Raw genomic sequence first — 16,192 nt, 5'->3', positions numbered from 1 at the left:
TTTCATTCTTTTACAAGTGGTTGACCAGATTTCCCAGCACCACTTGTTAAAGAGATTGTCTTTAATCCATTGTTCCTTTTTGAATTGGAGTTTTCATTTTCTCCAGATGTTGGATTATATGGTAACTCTATTTTTAGTTTTTTAAGGAACCTCTGTACTGTTCTCTGTAGTGGCTGAACCAATTTACATTCCTACCAACAGTGGAGGAGGGTTCCCTTTTCTCCACACCCTCTCCAGCATTTATTATTTATAGATTTTTTAGAGGTTAGGTCAGACTCTTAGTGTGTCGTTCACTTACCTACGCACTGGGCAGGCTCCCTCGGGTGGCAGGGACGAAGAACACTCCTCCAGCGTGTCTCAAGTTCAGAAACCTCAGTGAAGGGCCCCTTTTGTTAGGTTACGCAGCACAGCAACATCACCGAGGCAGCTGTGGGTGACGTAGTGAGCACTCAGAATAATAGTTTCCTCGCTCGTAAGATCACGGCCTCTCTTTCATTGGAAATAAAAAGATGTGACATATCCTCTGCTCCACCAGGTCAGGAAGTAGATCGTCAACAGGTCAAGAGTCTGGGGAGAAAAGAGAGCCGTGTTGTTTGAAAATAGATCTTCCTCTGATTTTAGTCTTATCTCTCCAGCTTTTATCGTTTTCTACCCTCTCAAGCCTACCTCATCTCCTAAATTACTCTCCGCATGCAGTCAGAGATTTGTACCCCTTGAAATGCCTGGAAAATGCACTTGCCCTTAAGTCTCTGTTCAGCTGCCCCAGTGTTGGAGCTCCCTGAGCCAGTGTGGCTGCTGCCTCCCCCACCATTGAGCACACCGGCTCCAGTGGTGGCCCTTACCACGGGGAGCTGGAACTAGTTTATTCACCAGCGTTTGTTTCCCTGCTTGTAGCCCAGAGTGTATATTTGCAGAATGAGGTTCTGAGCAGGGGCACGCGGTCTGCCTGGGCTGCCGGGGAGGGGTGAGGAAGGGAGCAGGGAGGCAGAATTGGCTGTTGCTGCTGCTCTGGGGAGAGGAGAGCCCCACGCCCCCAGTGAGATGCTGGGGGATCCCGATGGTAAAGGGGGACTGATGTGGATGTCGCTCCAGCCGTGTTCTTCCTGAGCTGATGTCCTGGCATGGTATTGGTGTGCACCTTCACCTCACCCTTTAGGACACATAGGAGCTAATTCCTTTTATTTTCTAGATCGTCTGGTAGAGTCAGCTTCCTTAAGAAAAGCCATAGAAACGGTGTATGCAGCGTATTTGCCCAAAAGCACACACCCGTTCCTGTACCTCAGGTAAGGCAGCACTGAATTACTCACCCAGGATTCATAGGGAAGAGAAATTCTGTCCAGCTATCCTCTCTGAAAGAGCCATGGACTTGTTAATTAGCCCAGTGAGAGTGAACCCCATATCCCACTGGCCCTTTTCACAGGTAAAAGGCACAGTTTTCCTTTATTTATTCACTTCTGCTATAGAATCCCACCGAGAGCTTCCCTTGTGCCAGGCAGTATGTTAGTGAAACAAAAGTGAACATCGCCTTGCCCCTGAACCAAGAGGAACCTGCCCTAACCTGGCAGAGAAATCCTTTTCTCCTACGGGTCCGTCCAGCGCCCTCTACTGACAACACTTCACACTGCCACGCTCCCTTATCAGAGCTTGCAGTGATAGATGCTGGCTTTGACCTGAGGCAGTAAGTTGATGGCACAGCCTCTAAACTGACTTTTATGCAACATTTTAATGTTAGAAAGTTCTCTCACATATATTATTTTTTGTATATGTTTTTACCTCCACATAATACTGAACAGTAAGTAGGGACAGGTTCATGGTTACATATGGGGGAACTAGTCCTGAGACATTAACACATTGTTGACTGGGGAATTTTTGCAGAAACTAACTGACACCTGTCATTGATGAGTTGTTATGTACATGAATATTGAAACACTCTGGTCTATAAAGTTTGGGTAACAAGAGACATATTAATAGTTTGCTGGTCAGCTAATTATTAAATGCCTTGGCCGTGAGTTATGGAATGAGAAATTCCGCTAGCTCTGGAGTGATGGTAATGACAGCTGATGGATGATAAATGTGCCGGGTGCATGCTAAATGCTTTACATGAATTTAATCCCCAACATGTATTAGGTCCAATTCACAGGAATTGGAAATCAAGGCATAGAAACATGCTGTAACCTACCCACAGCCACTCAGCTCTCAAGCAGCAGAGTCAGCATTTGAACCAAGGTCACTCGGATTTGACCTTCAAGTCTTAACTACTGCATCATTTGGCCTCCCCAAGTTTCCTGCCCACCACAAAGATTGTGAGTGAATTTCCTGCATTTCTCACTGTGTTATGTAGCTCTTCTCCTTTTTCCTGCCAGTCTAGAAATAAGCCCCCAGAATGTGGATGTCAACGTGCACCCCACGAAGCACGAGGTTCACTTCCTGCATGAGGACAGCATCCTGGAACGGCTGCAGCAGCACATCGAGAGCAGGCTCCTGGGCTCCAACGCCTCCAGGACCTACTTCACCCAGGTGGTGGCGCCTCCTCAGCTCTTTCCCCGGTGCCTTTGCCACTGAAAATGTGCCCTGTCACCCAGGAGTGCCCAGACATTTCACTGTTGCTTTATAAGACTTTCTACTTACTTTGATAATTTTCTTTCTTTCTTTTTTTTTTGGCCATGACCTGCAGCATGCAGGATCTTAGTTCCCTTACCAGGGATCAAATCCATGCCCCCTGCAGTGGAAACTCAGTGTCTTAACCACAGGACCACCAGGGAAGTCCCACTTTGATAGTTTTCTTTAAGCACCTTTCTTGAACCCAACTCTGAAGGTTCACGGTGTTAGCCCTGAGCCTGGAGTCGTAAGGCACTGAGTTCTCTCTCTGCCTCTTTCTGGGGTCTTTAGACCACCTTCCTAGGAAAAGGGGCTGTCTGAAACAGAGTGGGGCACCTCTCTCCTGCATTCCCTACTGGAGATGTTTAGAGGAGGCTGATCCCCCATATCTGGGGCAGAGCGCAGGGGCAGGGCCCTGGGCAGGGCCTTTAGTCAAGCCTTGTTACCACTGTGTGACTGACTTTTGCTGACCGCCACATCTCCCTCAGTAAAGATGGAGCTGGTCACCCCCACACCCAAGGACGGTTATAAGTGGTTGGTGAACAGCAAGTGGAAAATGTCTGGTCCAGGACCTGGCACCATTCAACTTACTACAATTATCCAGGTTCTAAGAGCATTGATTATAAACTGCTCCCCTTCTCTGGGGCCTCAGTTTCCCCATCTGTACAATAAGCAGGTGATAGTACCATCTCCAGTGTCTGGTTGCAGCTCTGAGGTAACTGCCCAGAGTAGTGAGAGTGGGTTCATCAGAAACACAGTGGACACCACAACTAGAGAAATGGAACCTTTTCCCCCTTAAATCACACTGGGTCCTGTAAGCAGGAAGTGGGCTTCTGTGAGCCCTGCTTCTCTGAAAACTTTCAAAATGGCCAAGCAGGTGAGTGCCTCCCCAAGAGCATTCCTGGTTACCTGCAGAGAGCCTCGATGGGGGATGGTGTGGGCTCCAGCAGTGAGCAGAGTGCCCTTGGGGCAGCCGCGCCTGCCCCGGGACCTGCACACCTGCAGGTTGTTGGGGGGTGTGCGTGAGCCCTCAGAGCGGGTGCTGATACGGAAGGGCTCCATAACTGTCGGTGGTTTTCATCCATTGTTGCTGACTCAGCCTCAGTGCCCTTGACTGCTCCCTCCCCAGATACCCACAGAAGCCCCGTGATGGGCTGCTGAGGTTGCAGCAGAGACGGATTCCTCCCTTCACTGAGGTACCCATGGTCTAGAGTCCACATCCCACATGAGAGAAAAGCAGACTTGGAAGGGAGGGGGCTCTTGTCCCAGACTTGAGCCTCAGAGACGTGAAGGAAGGGATGTGGAGACTGGGCCCCAAGGCTGAGAAGGAATTAGATGGGCAGAAGGGGACAGGGGTGCACAGGATGTTTCTGGCAGAGGAGAGGATGAGGATACAGGCTTGGCCAGGTGGTGGGGGAGGGCTGCAAGATAAGAGGTGTTGAGGATCTGAATGCTGAGCGTGCTGTCAGCGTTCTCCATGCTGGCTGCCTGATGGGAATCACCTGGGCCCTCCCCGAACCAGTAAATCTATCTCAGGGGGTGGGTCTGGGCGTCGGTGGTTTTTAAAAGCTTGGCCAGGCATGGGCATGCGTAGGTGGGGTTAAGCAACACTGGGCATGTGTGAAGGCCTACGCTCACTGCAGAGTTCAGGTCAGTTTGAGGGGTTTCATCAGCAAGGTAAGGAGTGTAACTTCAACGTGATGATGGGAACGGACAGGATCTGGTTTGCATTTTACGAAGAGCTCTCTGGCTGCAGCATGGAAAGCGGATGGAAACCCACAGTGACTTGGGCAAAGTGAGGAGGGAACCTGGACAGAGGACATATCTCTGATCACTGATCAATAGTTGAAATCTGGAAATGCCAGCACCTGGGCCTTAGTTGGCTGGTGGGAAGGAGAGGAGAGGCCTGGAGGAAGGGGTTCACCGGAGTCCCAGGAGGCGTCTGTGGCTCTACCAGAAAAAGAACCTCTCGACTTCCCTGCTTGTACTGTCCTGCATGAGGCAGATTTGTTAGATTCCATTTTCTTTCCCGAGATAACTCCGCGTGGGTTCTGACACGTGTGTCTTTAGAAGGAAGGTGGGTTTCTGGATCAGAGGACCCGCCTCTGTCTGTCGGTGCACTGTTCTGGGTGAAGGTCTCCAAACTCAGACTGTCCCCGCTCCCCTGAGGTCTTCAGAACACCTTCTTGCCCTGGCTCCTCACTTTTTGGCCCTGGGTTGCCTTCCTCCTTCTCCCCAGCTTGGGCCTTGCCCTTCGCTCCTGGGGCCAGGACAACAGCAGCCCTGGTTTGCTGGGTTGCCGTTCGGTGTGAAAATTGGGAAGCCTGGTGGTGCTTGTGGTTTGTTCCAGCTCCATCATGTTGGACGAGGTGTTTCACTTTTCTGGACTTAAAAGTGACTCTGCAAAGTAGTTTTGTTAGTTTCTGCCTCCCCAAACCCACCTGTGGATTGCACAGGCAGATGAAGAAAGTACGTCGCAAGTAAGTATCGCCGTGGTAAGGTTCATCAGTGGGCTCTGCTGCCGACAGCCTGATTCCTTCACCGTGAAGGTCACCATTAGTGATTAGTTTCACCATTCCTTGATGGTCATTGCCTGAGCCAGTTATTTCATTAAGATTGTGAGATTATGATTTTCTTGATTTTATCATTTCTTCTTTATTAATAAACCAATTTTTTCTGTAGCAAAAAATTTTCGCTCGTTTGTTAGTTATTGGGTTATCCTGAAATACAGTTTATGCCAGAAAGAAAAGATAAATTCTGAGTTCTTTGCCTTTGGTGATCAGTTTGCAGGGAAATGGGTTGGTGTCCTAGCAATGTCCGTTTAATGACTTTTTTCTGCCTATCTCATCTCTCTCCTTCCTGCTTTCCTTTCTTCCTCTCCATTTTTCTCTTTCTTCTAGTATTTTGTCATAGCTGTTAACAAGCATCATAATTCAACTAGTTTTAGTTAAATTATTCCATCCTTGACCAGCAGAAACCACTTCAGGCTGGTGCTCTTGTCCTTTTAACCCAATTACTTGAATCTTTGATAATTTCCTTGTTTCTGATAAGATAGGATTTTTGTAGGCTCACTGTATAGTTTCCCAGCCCATGTCCTGAAATTGGCCACTTTTCCAAAGAAGTGCCTTATTTTAGTGGGGGATGGTATTTAGAAACTATAGTCTGGGATTGAGGGGCGTGGGGGGCTCCTCATTGCTGCTGGGTGGTTACTGCTTCCAGGCTTTACCAGTGCACAGAAGTAGGAAATACGTATTTTTAAAAATAGACAGTCGGAAGGTGGTTGCCAGAAGCTAGGGGAGAGTTTCCCCTTGGGAGGATGGAGGTAGGTGATGGTCGCACAACGTTGTCAGTGTACTTAATGTTGCAGGGCTGTACACATGAAAATGGTTAAACAGGTTTTATGTTATGCATAATTTACCACAGTAAATGTCTTATGGCAACGAAAAATGGACAAAAACATATGAGCTTTACACGAGTAGTTTTATATCAAACCACTTTTTAAATTGTAAGGATTTTGCTGAATTTTTGATTTTATATTGTCTATTTCCATCTTTACTACTTTTTTGGCCATGCTGTGTGGCGTGCGGGATCTTAGTTCCCTGACCAGGGATCTAACCCAGGCATTGGGAACCACCAGACCACCAAGGAAGTCCCTATATTTGTGTATTTTTAATTTCGTACTTCAAATTTTGGTCAGAATTCCTTCTATAATAATTCTGTAGTGATAATTATACCTGGTTCTAGCTTCTGCTCCATTTTGGGGCCTGTACTTCTCTACTTCTTACTCTGTATCTTCCCACCATCTTCTTTTTTGGCACAGACTTTACTGCCAGGTCTTCCTGGCCCCTCTGGGGAAGCAGTTAAATCCACAGCGAGTGTGACATCCTCATCCACTGCTGGAAGTGGTGACAGAGTGTATGCCCACCAGATGGTCCGCACAGACTGCCGGGAACAGAAGCTCGATGCCTTCCTGCAGCCTGTGAGCAAGGCCCTGTCCAGTCAGCCCCAGGCTGTCGTCCCAGAGCACAGGACAGATGCTTCTAGCAGTGGGACCAGGCAGCAGGACGAGGAGATGCTTGAGCTCCCAGCTCCTGCTGCAGTGGCTGCGAAGAGTCAGGCCTTAGAGGACGATGCAACAATGAGGGCTGCAGACCTGGCCGAGAAGAGAGGGCCCTCTTCCAGCCCCGAGAACCCCAGGTATGATCTTGGGCAAAAGGCAGCTGGCCTTCTTTGTTCTTTGCTGAAACTGCCTTCTAACTTGAACTGTCACAAACTCCTTGCAACCTTCTCTCTGCCTGTTCACCATCTCCCTCCAGAGGGATGGTCCACTGTCTGCCTTTGACCACGGCTTGAGAGTCACCCATCACAGTGGCCTTTGAAATACCTTAAACGTTCATGATTCCAAACATTATTTGAAAACATTTCAGAAAAAAAATCATATTTATCATTTGATTTAATAGTGAATTCTAGTAAAGCCTCAACAGCAGAGGTGGCTGGGAACGGGGACCTAAAATACCTGGAGGATTCTTCATCTCCAAGCTGTTGTCACTTCTTTCAGAAGAAGCAGAGTTTCTCAGTTTAAATTATGAAACTTCCTGAAGCGCATGGGCTAGTGGTGGGGAGCTAGAGAGAGGGGGACAGGAACAGCTGGACCAATGACTGTCAGTTTAATTGTTTAAATTGGAATATATTTGCTTTATAATCTTGTGTTAGTTTCTGTGTTAGTACAACAAGGTGAATCAGCTAATTGTATATGTATACCCCCTCCCTCTTGAGCCTCTACACCCATCTAGGTCATGACAGAGCACTGAGCTGAGCTCCTTGTTCCATATAGCAGCCTCCCACCAGCTATCTAGTTTACTCATGGTAATGTATTTATGTCAGACCTACCCTCCCCTTCCTCCTGTGTCCACACATCTGTTCTCTATGTCTGTGTCTCTATTCTTGCCCTGTAAATAGGCTCATCTTTACTATTTTTCTAGATTCCACCTATATGCATTACTGTACAATATTTGTTTTTCTCTGACTTGAGTCCGTATGATAGACTCTGTGGCCATCCATATCTCTACAAATGACCCAATTTCACTTCTTCCTACGGCTGAGTAATACTCCCTATATGTAAACACGTGCCACATCTTTGTCCATTTCTCTGTTGACGGCCATTTGGGTGGTTTCTGTGTTTTAGCTGCTGCGAGTAGTGCTGCAGCAAACACTGGGGTGCAGGTGTCTTTTTGACTTGGGTTTTCTGAGTGTAGTAGGAATGCTGGGTCATATGGTAGTTCTGCTTTTAGTGTTTTAAGAAACTTCCACACTGTTGTCCACAGTGGCTGTGCCAATTTACATTCTCATCAACAGTTGAAGAGGGTTCCCTTTTCTTCACACCCTCTCCAGCATTTATTGTGCGTAGACGTTTAATGATTGCCATTCTGACTGATGTGAGATGATACCTCACTGTAGTTTTGATGTGCATTTTCCTAATAATTAATGATGAGCATGTTTTCATGTGCTGCTTGGCCATCTGTATATTTTCTTTGGTGTTCAGTGTACGCTCTGTGGGTGCTTTAAGGACATCTCACTGGAATCTGTAAGGTATGTGTTCCTTTCTCAGTGTGTGCAGGCAGTGTCCCTGGAACTCTGGGTGAAGTCCTTTGCCCAAGGCCACGTGTCCATCTGGTGGCTGACCACCAAAACCCTGGCTCTAAATGCCCACTGGAACTTGGGCCTGTTACTTCACCCCGTTTGCTCATTTCCAAGTCAGTCTAGCAAGACGACTTCTAAGGATTTGTTTCCAGAGAATAATAAAGGATGCTAACACTTACTGAGCATCCGCTGTGTGCCAGATACTTTGCATGCATTAGCTCAGTTCATGATCTTAACAGCCCTGCCGGGAAGTGTGACGTTTCTGTTTATCACTTGGGAAGGTAACGCCTCGAGCCATTGACTGCACAGCAAAGAAATCTTTTTAAACCAGGAACCAGAGTGCATCACTCCTTGCTGAAAACCACTTGGGGTGAAACCAGCCTGGCTGCCCCAGCCCATCACTCTCCTCCCCTTCGTGGCGCTTTGGCTGAACTAGTCCCTCGGTCCAGGAACTCTCCGACCTCTTGTCACCGAGGTCTCAACTCAGATGTCACCTCTCACCAGAGACTGTCTTTGTCCATTTAATCTAAAGTTCTTTCCTTCTCCCCTCATTCTATTACGTTGTTTTATTTTCGTCATAGCATTTGTTGCTACTTAAAATGATCTTTCTCCTGTTGCTGTTTGTCCCACTGGAAAGCCAGCATGGTGAGGGCAGGCACCTTGTCATGGCTGTATGAGGTTGGTATTATGTAACAGTGATGGATGGAGGGCCAGGTAGAGGATGGAGGGCTGAATGAATGAGACGTGGCGAGATCAGCACACTTGCTTGAGGCCCTGCAGGTCTCTGGGCTGAGCCATGTCCAGTGGCCCCTTGCTTGGGCTACAGAGGTGTCTGAGAAGCAGTATGCAGGAGAACAGACTGATCTGACTGGCTCCCTCATGGGGAGGTGCCCCCCTGCCTCCCCAAAATGTGCAGATTTGGCACATAGAAGCTACTTCCTTCTCCAAAATGCGAGCCAAATTTGACTGACTTTAAAAACTTTAAAGATAGTGTTGACCTGCCAGTTCTTCATCTCCTTTGCAGAAAGAGACCTCGGGAAGACTCTGATGTGGAAATGGTGGAGGATGCATCCCGAAAGGAGATGACAGCCGCTTGTACCCCCCGGAGAAGGATCATCAACCTTACCAGTGTTCTGAGTCTCCAGGAGGAGATCAACGAGCGGGGCCATGAGAGTACGTAAGTGCCAAGGCTGCCTGTGTCTCCTGCAGCTGGAACTGCTCTGGTGAAGGTTTGGGAAATGCAGGAAGCATGCATGTCCTGATGGTCTCTGCAGTGCACTGAGCAAAGCTTGCTTTCTTTACTAATCCACGGCGGCATCAGCTTCAAGATAATTGACACCTGGGAGAGAAGAGAAAAAGTGAGTCTCTGGTTTCAGCCAGAGCGAATCAGTACTCGGGTTAAATCAGGGAAGTCAGTAGATGGTCATTTAAAGCGGTGGTCCCCATCCTTTTTGGCACCTGGGACTGGTTTAATGGAAGACAGGATTTGCATGGGCTGGGGGGGCGGGGGGAGTGGGGAAGGGGGGATCGTTTGAGGATGATTCAAGTGCGGTACGTTTACTGTGCACTTCATTTTTATTATTATTACATCAGCTCCACCTCAGATGATCAGGCATTAGATTCCAAAGGTTGGGGATCCCCGCTTTAAAGAATCTTGAGTTTGTTTCTATCTTAGCTAAAGGCAGCGTGCCCTGCTTGGGGTATACTGTGGCTGAGAGTACACAGGTCTGGAGGGCCCTGGTCTGTATCCAGGCAGCTACCACGTCTGCTCTGTGACCTTAGCCTTTCTGTGCCTCAGTTGTTCCTTATCTGTAAAATGAGGTTAATTTTACCACTGAAGATTACTGGTGCTGATTAGAGGTAAAATGTAAGTGAAACACTTGGTACAGAGTAAGGAGTCATAGCTATTTTTGTATCCTGAAGATAAAGTGAAAAATCATTATTATTTTCCTCAGAAATAGCTTTCAGAACACCCAAGTATAGAGCTCCATTTGAGTCCCTGTTGCTCTGAAATGATGTTTATGGTTTTAGGAATGAAAAGAGGGCTCATCATCTCCCGGGGATAAATTGATGCAGGGACTGAGGTGTGTGACAGTGACTTGTCCCTAACAGAAGTCCGGACCCCACTCAGTGGGTCACAGGCATGCTCTGGGTGGGTCCGTCGTTGCTGGGCGGTGTTGCACCTGAGTCTGTGCAGGTCAGCCCTGTCCTTGCCATTTTTCACCTACTGCACATTTTTGATTAAGCAAGTTACATTTTATAGCAGTGTTGGAATTTATCTTAAAATATGACAACCTGGACTAACTTTTAAATGAAATGAATGGCCGAGGAACAATTCAGGGCCTTTCCCACTGATCCTTAGCCTTCTAAACAGCTGTTCTGGCTCAGACGCCCCTTCCCTCTTCTCTCAGTTCCCACTCGTTGGAATGAACTCAAGAGAAGCCTCAGTTTGCCCTTTCCTTGCTAATTCTTTCCCATCTGTTGGAATTTATCTTAAAATATGACAACCTGGACTAACTTTTAAATGAAATGAATGGCCGAGGAACAATTCAGGGCCTTTCCCACTGATCCTTAGCCTTCTAAATAGCTGTTCTGGCTCAGATGCCCCTTCCCTCTTCTCTCAGTTCCCACTCGTTGGAATGAACTCAAGCCTCAGTTTGCCCTTTCCTTGCTAATTCTTTCCCATCTTCTCACTTTGGGCCCTTGTCTGTCTGCATATGGGGACAGGCGTGGGGTCTGCTCCCTCGGGAAGGCTGCCCATTTCCTGTGATTAAGGCCTTGCCAGTTGTAGATGGCTCTGCCAACTGGCTTCTGATTTCTGTTTCCGTGGAGATTTGTTCCCCTTGCTTCTTTTCCTTCTGTTACTGGCTTTCAAGCTGGGATCTTTAAAAATCATTTTTAAATAATGAAAGGAAGGTGGGCTAAGACTTGATTTATTTAGCAGTCTCCCTCACAATTGTTTTAATTGACAGACTCCCTCAGATTTGGAATTTACTGAGTTTTCTGTAAGAGTTTGTATTCCTCATGCAAAGCAGGCTATTTAAAAGTTATAATTTCAGTGAATTTCTGAATAGTTGCTAACTATTTTCGGTAAGGTATAAATCTAATCTCTACCAAGTTTGGTTAGGTTTAGAGTCCATTGCTAAGGTGACGATGAATCGAAATATTCTAAAATTGTATGTTCATGCATATTACCTCATTTAATTCTAGAATAGTCTTGTGAGGGAGGCAGAGTAGATGCTGTTATCTCTGTTTTAAAGATAAAGAAATGGAAGGTGGAGAGATTAGTCGGAACATCCCCACAGTGCAAAGCTGGCCTGGGTGCCTGCCTCGTGGAGGGGGCAGTTGTTGCTAGCCCAGCCTGCAGCAGGGGGCCTGGTCCAGGGCTTACTTGCAAAACTAGATCAGCTGCTTTAGATCACTTGATAGGATGAGCATGCCACGTGATCCCTGATCCCTCAGACTGAGGCTGTTTTCAGATGAGCCAGGGCCGGGTTTTCCAGAGGAGTCCTGGTCTTGGTGTGGAGAGTAGGGCTGCCCTTTGGAGCCAAGAGAATTCCGTTGAAGCTCCTACCACCTACACCATTCTGTAGCCAGTCAGAAATCTATTCACCTTTGTGGGGCATCTTTTGTATGTTCTGTGAACCGGTGCTCCTGTTACAGCCCTTACTTGGCTGTTGTGATGAACACCTGAGACATCTGAGCAAGGGGAGGGTGGGGACCTCTGACTCAGGTCCTGCCTGTGGCATCTGTTTATACAGCCCCAAGCAGGGAAGCTGGTTTAGTTGAATGCCTACGGGGATCTCTCTAAAGCTTGGATTTGGGGAAGTAGGCTAGAACCTGGCTGCACTCCCACAGAGCTATGCCCTGGCCCAGGAAAGAAGTCAGATGCTTTTGATCTTGGGTGGCCTGGGCCAGCTTGAAGCGGGGCTTGGATTCCCAGCCAGAGGTTGATGTTGGGTCACAGCAGTGATAGTCAAATCCTAGCCACTAGACCAGTGGTCATTGACAAAGCCCTGGCCCTTTGGCTTTGCGGGTAAAGAATTCTCACAAAGACAGAAAGCAGTGAAACAAGTGAAGTATTTATTAAGAGGAAAAAGTTAAGTACAGGTGGATAAACACAGCTGTACTGACACTGAGGGGACGCAGGCTGTCGCTGAGTCTCGCCCTTGAGGCAGTTTGAATTACTGTTGTGGGGCATTTTTTCTGGTTTTTCTTTGGCCAGTTAGTTTGATCTTTCTGGGTCAGAGCCCATATTTAGTATATCTCATGTGTGCACACTCATCTGTCAGCCAAGATGGACTCCAGAGAAGAGGTGTAACTTGGCATCGCTCCCCTTTTGCCCTCCAAGGAGCTTTCTATTCAGGAAGGTCTCCCTTGAGATTGAGAAAATGTGTGGTCTCTTATCTGGGGAGGGTCCAGCCTCCTCTCTGGATTGTCTTGCTATTGATATTTAGGAGTTTCTGTCCTCAGGGAACGAACTTCAGTTGGTCAACCTGGGTTGGGGGGCACGTCTACCACCTGCCTCAAATCCTCCCTGAGAGACACAGACCCCAAGAAATTTTTATTAGGAAGATAAAGGGTAAAACTTTGGTAGCTTCTTAAGCTGGCCAGGGCTTCGTAGACCCTATGTAGTCGGGTTCATGGAGCTCTCTCCCTATCTCCTTAAAGGGCTCTAGGTTGGTCTTTCAGCAGGGTCTGCTGTGGGGAGTGACTGGAGTCCCTCATCATCCCTGTTCTGTGATGCCCCAGAGAAAGCGAACTACTTAGATAAGCAAAGACTAAAGACCAGTAAAAGACCGTTATAATCAGACTCAAGCAAGGGTAGGATCTGGTTATACAAGGTCAGCATATCTTTGTTAATCTCAGGCTTAAAATTTAGTATCTTTCTCTATTTCTAAAATGAAAGATCTGAACCTGTTGGTCCCAGGCCGCCTCCTTGGACTGAAAGGTCTTAGTTGCAGATTTGCAACAGTATGGAAAACAATGGGGAAAGTTGCTCAGTCGTGTCCAACTCTTTGCAACCCTATGGACTATACAGTCCATGGAATTCTCCAGGCCAGAATACTGGAGTGGGTAGCCTTTCCCTTCTCCAGGGCATCTTCCCAATCCAAGGATCGAACCCAGGTCTGCTGCATTGCAGGTGGATTCTTTACTGGCTGAGCCACCAGGGAAACCCACCAACAGAGCACTGGGCAAAATATGAATCAGTATGGCTGAGAAGAGGAAGTTTGTAAGAAAATGTTGCTAAGGAAAGGGTTAGGCAAGAGACATTAGAATTTTCTTCAATTGGAAAATGAACAATTCTGACCCTGTACATTACTGTTCTGAGTCTAGGGTCTCTGGTGGAAGACCATTTTCCTTCAGGAACTTGGTTAAAATTCCTTACGGGATGGACATTGCTTGGGGTGAGCAAATCCAGCTTTCCATCAACTCAGTGGAAGAAGCATGAATTTGTGCAGTGCAAGCCAGAGAGTTGTCTGTTCATCCTGTGGATAAGGGAAAGAGGTATAGAAAAGCTAAGTCAATTAGTAGCTTCATCGTAGCACCAGTCAGGCCATAATTGAGTCACCCAGCGTGGGCAGAGAAATTTGGTAAATTCCAAGAGCAAGAGTGAGAGCAGAGAAGACAATAGTTATCCAAACCTACCAGAACACATCAGTTACTCTGTAAGTGGATTGGTGTACCAGAAGGCAAAAGGAAGATAGTAGCTATTACTTAGCCTAGTGTCTAAGATGTCTTTCTGTCCTTTTTGAATAAGAGGTTTAGGTCTTGGAGTGGCTTATTCATCCACCTGGAATTTTCAGGCTGTCGTGGGTCCTCTGCGTCCTGTAGAGCCGTGCTTCCCAACCTTTTTGTCACCAGGGACCAGTTTCGAGGAAGACAGTTTTTCCATGGACCGGGGTTGAGGGGCAGGGGATGGTTCAGGCGGTAATGCGAGTGATGGGGAGCAGCAGATAAAGCTTCACTTGCTTGCCTACCACCTCCTGCTCTGTGACTCAGTTATTAACAGGCCTCAGACCACTACTGCTCCACAGCCCAGGGCTTGGGGACCTCTGCTGTACAGACTTGGAGAAAGGGGTGGATTCACAGGGATGATTGGAATGTGGGTCTTCAGGTTCCTGTAACATATCAGTGGAGACAGGTTTAATCCTGGACAGATGAACCCAGCTGGTGACCCCCTGGAGTTTGCTGTAGGAGTACTCAGCAAGATTTAGTAAGGACCTTTCCATTTTGTGAGTAGCTAGTCGCCAGGGGTTCATTTTTCTAGGTCTTTAAAAGTACCTAGTCTCCAGGGTAACTGGGACTGTCATCTGGAGAGGACTGCACTCTGTTGCCCTGGACCTGGCCTAGGCTTATAATGTAACTGAGATGAGCCTGGGTTTCTGGGTCAGTTAGCGTGTCCAGAGTAAGGAGTGGCTCTCTGTGTGTCATTTTGCAAGGGCTTAACTTAGTGGTAGTTTCAGGAGCTGCCCTGACCCTTAGGCAGGCTGTTGGCAGCAGGATACCACGACTCTAACGTTTCCTGACAGTTTGCCCAAGGTTTTGTTTCGAGTACGATTATCCTGTTCCACTTTTCCTAAGGACTGAGGTCTTTAGGACGAATGGAGGTAGCACTTAATTCCCAAAGTCTGTGAAATCTATTGTGTGATTTTTGCTATAAACGAAGGTTCATTGTCACTCTGAAGGTGATGGGGCAATCTGAATCTAGGAATAATTTCCTTTAGGCGCACCTTAGCCACCTCAGTTACCTTCTCTGTTCTATTAGGGAAGGCCTCCATCTTACAGTTAGAGTACCTGTAAAGACTAGTAAGTATTTGAAGCCCTGGAAAGAAGGCATCTGAGTGAAACCTATTTGCAGTCCTCTCCTGGATAAATCCCACATTGCTGGACTGGGCTGACGAGGGGGAGGCTTGACTTTGCCTCCTGGATTATGGGTGGTGCAAAGGGCACAGCCTCAAGTTACTCTTTTAATTGTCTCCAGGAGCCCTTTCCCTGTAAAAACTTAGAAAACAACTACAGGCATTGCATCTCTCCCAGATGGAGAGAATCATGTAGCCCTTTAGTATTTTTCCAGTGATCGGAGAAAGGAGTGAGCAGTTTCTGATCTGTGTGTCACCAGCCATCTGCTCCCTTAATTTCCCCCTCTGTTTCCTGCCTAGGTCTCTTCAGAAATTGAGTACCTGGGTATAACATTAGAAGGGGTAAGGGATAGAATTAAAGCCATTTTTGTTATGGACATCAGGGCTACTTTGCTCGCTTCTCAGTCAGCCCTGTCATTTCCTCAGAAAATTTGAGAAGTTCCCTTTTGGTGCCCATGGCAATGAATGCCTGCTACATGTTTTGGTTTTTGAACCGCTTCTATGAGATGTACAATCTCAGCCCCACATTTTACAGGGAAATTTCTTGCATTTAGAAGTCTTCTCTATTTCCAGATAGCTGTGTGGCATGTAAAACGAAGGCATATTTTGAGTCTGTATATGTCTATAATTTTTCCTTCCCTTAGGATGAAGGCTCACATTAGGGCTCTTAGCTCAGCCTTTTGGGCTGAGGTGTTGGGTGGCAAAGATTGCGCTGCTTTAATACTATAATTGCTCACAATAGCATACCCTACCCTCCTGACTCCATCTTTAACGAAACTGGTGTTAGCACTTCCTCAGTTTTCTATGGCCTGGTCTACAGGTCAGATCAGCGGGCACAGACCTGGTCAAGGGTTTTGAGGCAAGAATGTGTTAGCTCTGGGCTTTTGGTGGGCATTAAGGTAGTGGGGTTGAGTGTGTGGCAGATTTTGAGGGTTGGTTCTGGAGAGTCAAGGGGCAAAGCCTGGTACTTGGTAAGGCACCCTTCTAATTTGCCTGTTATCTCTGAAGTTGCTGGTACTTGTGAGGGGTCTGGATTTCAAGTGGCTGTCCAAAGACAAGGTTGTTAGGTTTTTCAACCAGTAAACCAGTGG

The 16,192-nt window shown here is 47.3% G+C and overlaps 1 protein-coding gene across 1 annotated transcript in view; it reads left to right on the top strand.

The window, feature by feature from the left end:
• The window catches only part of MLH1 (mutL homolog 1), an 87,732-nt gene that overhangs the window by 17,535 nt on the left and 54,005 nt on the right, over positions 1 to 16,192 (top strand). The window contains exons 10-13 of the mRNA XM_070359578.1: positions 1,190 to 1,283; positions 2,364 to 2,517; positions 6,419 to 6,795; positions 9,263 to 9,411. Of these exons, the coding sequence (XP_070215679.1) occupies positions 1,190 to 1,283; positions 2,364 to 2,517; positions 6,419 to 6,795; positions 9,263 to 9,411 (774 nt within the window). The remainder of the gene's footprint in view (positions 1 to 1,189; positions 1,284 to 2,363; positions 2,518 to 6,418; positions 6,796 to 9,262; positions 9,412 to 16,192) is intronic.

This window comes from Bos mutus, chromosome 22, assembly GCF_027580195.1.
Source record: "Bos mutus isolate GX-2022 chromosome 22, NWIPB_WYAK_1.1, whole genome shotgun sequence".
Taxonomy (NCBI): Eukaryota; Metazoa; Chordata; class Mammalia; order Artiodactyla; family Bovidae; genus Bos; species Bos mutus.
The sequence above is the reverse complement of the archived record's forward strand: the minus strand, read 5'-3'. Positions and strand labels throughout refer to the sequence as shown.